This window comes from Actinia tenebrosa, unplaced genomic scaffold (assembly GCF_029948245.1).
Source record: "Actinia tenebrosa isolate PJP-AT-01 unplaced genomic scaffold, QUT_ActTen_1.0 PGA_scaffold3__52_contigs__length_22856419, whole genome shotgun sequence".
Lineage (NCBI taxonomy): Eukaryota > Metazoa > Cnidaria > Anthozoa > Actiniaria > Actiniidae > Actinia > Actinia tenebrosa.
The window spans coordinates 13,736,805-13,742,548 of NW_028292580.1; the positions used below are offsets into that span (position 1 = coordinate 13,736,805).

At 37.6% G+C, this 5,744-nt stretch overlaps 1 protein-coding gene across 1 annotated transcript; it reads right to left on the reverse strand.

The window, feature by feature from the left end:
- Window positions 1–421: 421 nt before the first annotated feature.
- LOC116289493 (uncharacterized) lies at window positions 422–5,633 on the reverse strand. The gene is made up of 5 exons (XM_031696436.2): window positions 5,361–5,633; window positions 4,433–4,519; window positions 3,185–3,318; window positions 1,309–2,558; window positions 422–1,190 (listed from the first exon to the last, which is right to left on the reverse strand). Exons 1-4 carry the CDS (start codon window positions 5,437–5,439, stop codon window positions 2,313–2,315), a joined length of 546 nt encoding a protein of 181 aa, XP_031552296.1. The 5' UTR covers window positions 5,440–5,633; the 3' UTR covers window positions 422–1,190; window positions 1,309–2,312.
- Window positions 5,634–5,744: the final 111 nt, after the last annotated feature.

A 5,744-nucleotide genomic window follows, 5' to 3' on the forward strand; every position in this document is an offset into this window, starting at 1 on the left:
TGTTTCGTGCACCTCCCTTCATAATATCAACAGCACTTTCCCTTTTATTTTACCATCCCGAGTGCAATGTGTTGTGTGCACCAAGCCTGTTACGTTTGATTATCCTAGCTCCCACATTGCATCCCACAACACCTCTCCTCAGCCTGGTAGCGCATCAACCTCTAAATATCGGCCTTGCGCTTTTGTCTTTCCGACACTTGCCTCAGTTATCATATATTGTTTTTCTAATACTGTGCGGGGTTTTAGCGTAGTTTTTGTTGGGTCAACTTTGCGCATTAAAACCAACACTGAGGATTCTGTCTCTGTACTTGCGTCGTGTATCACAACACGAATGAAAAGGCAAATAATCGTAAAAAAGAGTAGCGGTTGGTTGCTCCGATCCAAAAAACGCGAGTACAGATCAAGTAGTGAAATGTGGAACGTATTTTAAGCACTTTTAATGATGAAAAGCGTACATTCAAGAAATTCATCACATAGCGTACCCAAGTATCCCAAATATTTCCGCTGTTTGTGAAAAAGACTTAATGCTGTCTTTTACTTCTTCATTCCTATTTTTCTTTTTGTTGCCGTCCCTTCTGACATGAACGTTCCAAGGATTCATTCCTACATCGTTTTCTCGAGTCATTTTTGGACAACTTCAGAAGTCTCTTGCAATGGTCAGCATGACCTCAGCAAAGTCCCTCTACAAATAACTCAGCTCCAATGGAGGAAAGTTTTTGGAATATCAACTTTGCCGGAGGAAGTTTTCTTTCTCTTGTCAACTTAGTATTCATGAACGGTTTTATGAAAGTTTCTGTGCCCAGACGTTTGTGTAGCGTATCATGTTCTGCGTGACAACTAAAGAACTTTCTTTGTCGCCACACGACACTAGGAATCTTTTAGGCATCATTCCTTAGAAAACTTTGTCTATTTTATTTTTTCTTCTTCTTTCCCCCTTTCTTTCCTTTTTTCTTCTTTCCTTTTCCTCCAGATTCATAACCAAAACCTCGAAAGTTAAGAAACTGTTCGGCGTTGTGTGAAATATAATATCCATTGACCATGGCGTCGGGGCTGAGAAGATCCACCGGTGTTTTGCTTTTCGCAGAAGGCGAAGGAGAGCGAGACTTCTTACCACTCTTCTTACCTTTCCTAGATGGGCTTTTACTACTGCTTCTACTTCGTCCTTTTGCGGATTTCTTGGTTTTACCTGGCTGAAAATGAGTTGGAAACAAACAGTTTTAACTACTGACAGCAAAGAAAGCCATTTGAAGTCCACATCAAAACAAAGTCAAGACATAATGATTTAAAAATTCAATGATATCGACTTACCATTTTAAAGCCAAAGGACTAAAAATCTTGGACGAATTATAAAAAAGTTGTAAACTAGACCATGAATTAGTGTTCAAGTTGTAATTTGTGTTAATTTGAAGAAATACAAAGTGGTTCGAAGGATCACGCATTAATTCAATAATCCTGCCACAATGTAAGGTAAACAGAACGAGTATTGTTCAACGTGCCTTATTTGGTGGCGTTGCCATGACAACGATGTAAGCCTCCCTTAACTGGTTGCGTCCAATTTTCCGTATGGTATGCAGTTTCAACGGGGATACCTGTGTGAATACGGTAAATCACTAATATAATCTTAAATCGTGCTTGTTTTTTTAAAAACATATTAATTCTCTTACTTTACGATGAGTTATTTTCATGTTAAAATAAATTCACAAAATATGATATTCCATTGAATGTTTGCATGTTTTCAAATGACAATTAGATTGAGAGAGAAGTATATATAAGAATAAATTATACAATTTTGTGGAAAAATTTAAGTTGGAGTCGAATTATCTTGACCTCCAAATATCTTTGAATTCCCATTATCACAAACTTGAGGCAGTAATCATTCGCATCAACACAGGTGTCACTACACAATGTTACTGCAGGCAGTCTGACAAGGTTTTCCTGAACAACTCTAAGTGTTGAGGCTTTACTTCAAAAATATTTGCACACAAAGCAGATGGTTTCATTTACATCTAAATTGGTCACTTAGAGACCATTTGAATTTATAGATGGAATGAACCTAATATTCCTAAAAAAGTATTAGCTAGCGATGAAGTCAGAAGCAGCTCATGATGTAGTGAAAATTAAAAAACAGATTCCTAATCAGAGTTAGGAGTATGTCAGAATAATTGCAATCAGAAGGTTTTCTTTTTCTTGGCTCGTGCTCAATGATGCTTATGATAAGTGGTTTTTTACTCACAATTTGTGAACTGCTTCTGACTTTGATTTATAAACGTAAAGAATCATAAACGGTACAACAAAATGAATGACAGAAAAGGCTATTGTTTCCCTGTGCTGTTGTTATTGTTAGTATGCTCACAATCTCCATCGTTTAGTATCTGTATGGCTGGCTTTTTTCCTGTTTTTGGTTTTATAATTACTATATTGTCTTCTGTTATTGGTCCATTGTTGATGTATTCCGTCTTGATTTCATTACTGTTGGTGATTTCATCATCACTTAATGATGACTCACTGTCTGATGGACTGTCTTCATTACTAGAATCATTCTCAACTACAGCCAAACTCTGCAATATAATGAATAAAATAGGTTATTGGATGCTTAAATGGTCATTCCTATCTTCTGGAGAATAAAGGCAGTGCCAAAATTAAAACTTGTTCAGTCAAAGAATTTGCCTTGTTGTTCATTTTGACCAGTAATGTTGAGCAAAAATTAATTTGGCTGGTCAGGCTATTAGCTGGTCATGATGACTGGCCATTATTTTTAGCTTTCCCTGCTAGCAGAGTCTCTCTTCTCTTTCTCTCCCTTCTTTCAGGCGGGGAGGAAGGAGACTCTGCCGATGTAGAGCATTTCCTTTGATACGCCGCCGTCCACGATCATGGATAAACAAAACCAGTTTTAAAACCGGTTTTTAACCGATTACATGTAGTGCACATGAGCAAATGTAACACACTGAGGCGCCAAACACTGTTTGACGAGAGCGGATGTCAAAATCATGACAGCGTTGCTAAGTTACGTCATGCATGCACAACAAAAATAACGTCCTACATCAGCAGAGTCTATTTTTCTCTCTCAACCAAAACAAAAGGAAAACTGGCTCTGCTAGCAGGGAATTTTTAGCTCTGATATGACAATCAAATTGCTCAATCAAATTTTTATTCAGGGACACTCTTGCCGTAATTTAATAACTACCATTTCAACATGAGCTTCATCATCATCAACATTTTCTATGTTCAGAGCACCAGCTGGTAATGATGCCATATCTTGTTTTAACTTCTGATCAGCTTCTGCCATCAAAGGAAGGAAATTGTGCACCCTATCAAGCACTAAAAGAACAAAATATAGAATCTGTAAGATAATATTAATGAATACCACTATCATATTATTGTTGTTTATGCGTATAAGATTCCAAATAGGGAACCCTGTGTTGTGTAGGTAGAGAAAAGCCTGGAGAGAGAGAGAGAGAGGGAGAGTCGTCGTTGTTTCGAGAAGGATAGCGTGTTGTTGTTATTTATAAAACGAAAAATCAATCGTATCAACTTCATTCAATCAATTGTAATGATATTAATGATATTCACATGTATATGATGACGTAATGGACCTTGCATAATAATAAAGTGTGCTTCATTATGAACCCATCCATGTTGTGTGTTTAAGTCAATTATCATCATTATCAATGTGGTTTTTGATATCCTGCAAACTCAACGGCTTTCAACGGCTTGTTGTGAAATTGGTGTTTATCGTAGCCAGTCAAAAATATAAAAATTACCATCTGATTATTTTTATTAATGACAGCGAAAAAAACAAATTTCATTGTGCAGCTTGCAATATATTACAGAGTTCGCAGAATATTGAAAACCACAGAGGCAACTTCTGATAATTGTCAACAAAGTTCCGCCTCATTATCATCACAAGGGCAGATCCAGGGGGGGGGGGGGGAGGGGGCCTGAAGCCAGCTTCAGCAGAAAAAAAACAAAAATAAACTGAAGAATTAGATGCTTCTTTTATTGTTTTCCGTTGTATTGATGGAAGAAACTCAATTAGCCCCCCCCCCCGAAACTCAATTAGCCCCCCCCTAAAATTTTGTCTGGATCATCATTAATAAAAAGGTATTAAAAAATCGACATCAATAATGAATTTTTCAAATGTATGTATTATGTTGGGGTTGCCTGTTTATTACAGTCATAGTGAATGAATATGGGCTTCTTTCTGAGAAACCTAGTACAGCACATGCATCCAGGAGCCATAAACAAGATATAAGATGAGGAGGGGGCTATTCACACTGATTGGGGTGGTGGGGGGGAGGGGGGTGGGGGGGGGGTAATATCAGTGTTACATCTGGTTTTGCTTAATGTTACAAGTTTGAAATAATTGAGAAACCAAGGGAGATATTTAAGTCCTTATACAATATCAACCTACTTCTTTGTATATAATACATACCTGAAGATTTCTGTAGCTTGAATGTTTGGGGAGGCCCTTTGGCCTTTCTTGCTTGATCTGACAGCAGCAATTTTGAGCGAAGTGAAGCTGAAAAAAAATGTAATGGTTGATGTATATCATAACAATAATTATTATAGCACTTGTTATTGTTTGTTATGAAAAGTTTATTTCTAATGGGATTTAAAAGGTTTTGCAGCCCACTTAATAAGGCAGAATTCAGGATTCAAAAATTGATTTTTGGTGGAGGTTGGAAAAAACAGAGTATCTCAGAAAAATCCCTCTGAGTAGAGGAGAGAACCAAAACACAACTCCACTCGCATAATGGTATGACAACAAGCCAAGGAATTTAGCCTGGGTTGATTGGTGAAAGGTGATGCATTAGCAGGGCACAACATCCCCTTGAAATAGTTTTTGAAGAATTTAAATTTAGAGGGGTCAGTCTATCCTAAATCAGACATCATCGGGGGTGGGGGGAAGGGATGCTACAAAAGAGAACACGAACTTAGGCCCTGTTTACATGGAGGAGGATGATCCTCGAACTTTCTAGAACTAGGATCTTCCTTGCAGATGTATCAACCTACCGCCTATATATTTATTGTTTTCTGTTTACACGCACATTGACAGGCTTCTTTCAGGTACTAGGATATTCCTAGCAGTAGTATCTTCCTGTCTCACAGATAGGAAGATCCCGGCACCAGGGATAACATTCACACCTCTTTTCTTATGGAAACTGAGCCATGGCTGATTCGTCAGATCCTAGTTCTAGGATTATCCTCGTCCATGTAATCTAAACAGGGCCTTTAGCTTACCCCCCTCTATACTCCAAGGACTGGAAATGAACCAGTTGATTAAGCTTCTCAAACTTTCTGATTTAAGAGAACTTTTCAATTTAAAGATCCATTCATGATACCGTCAGCTGGAAACTCACCATTCATCATCGGGAAGTCCATTAAGTCAGTAGACTTTGATGGCTTTTTTAACTTGTTTTGGTCTTTAGCGGCCGCCATCTTGTGAAATTTGAAATTTCCAAACCCACGTGGCTCAGAAGAAAGCAAGAATTTGATGTTTTGACTGCTAAATTATTTGCTAAACTGATTTATCATTTTCTCTTATCATATAACAGCCGAAATATCAGGCATAGTGTAGGTTATTTACAAAAAAATGGCATAAACTTTACCTAGTATTTTTGAAAGTAAAGATGTTTACAACACAGGGAACCCAAACAAAATGTTAGAACGTCTCCAAAACAGAAACCGGAAGTGATGTAAATGACGTCACCGGAAATAATAATGCTTCCATTTGAGAACCTTAT

Excerpts from the sequence above, each read along its gene's own strand:
- LOC116289493 (XM_031696436.2), bottom strand. The coding sequence starts at position 5,439 with ATGGCGGCCGCTAAAGACCAAAACAAGTTAAAAAAGCCATCAAAGTCT. Across the intron at positions 4,520-5,360 it reads GGACTTCCCGATGATGAATG|CTTCACTTCGCTCAAAATTG; the intron begins GTGAGTTTCCAG and ends ATTTTTTTTCAG. Across the intron at positions 3,319-4,432 it reads CAAGCTACAGAAATCTTCAG|TGCTTGATAGGGTGCACAAT; the intron begins GTATGTATTATA and ends TTGTTCTTTTAG.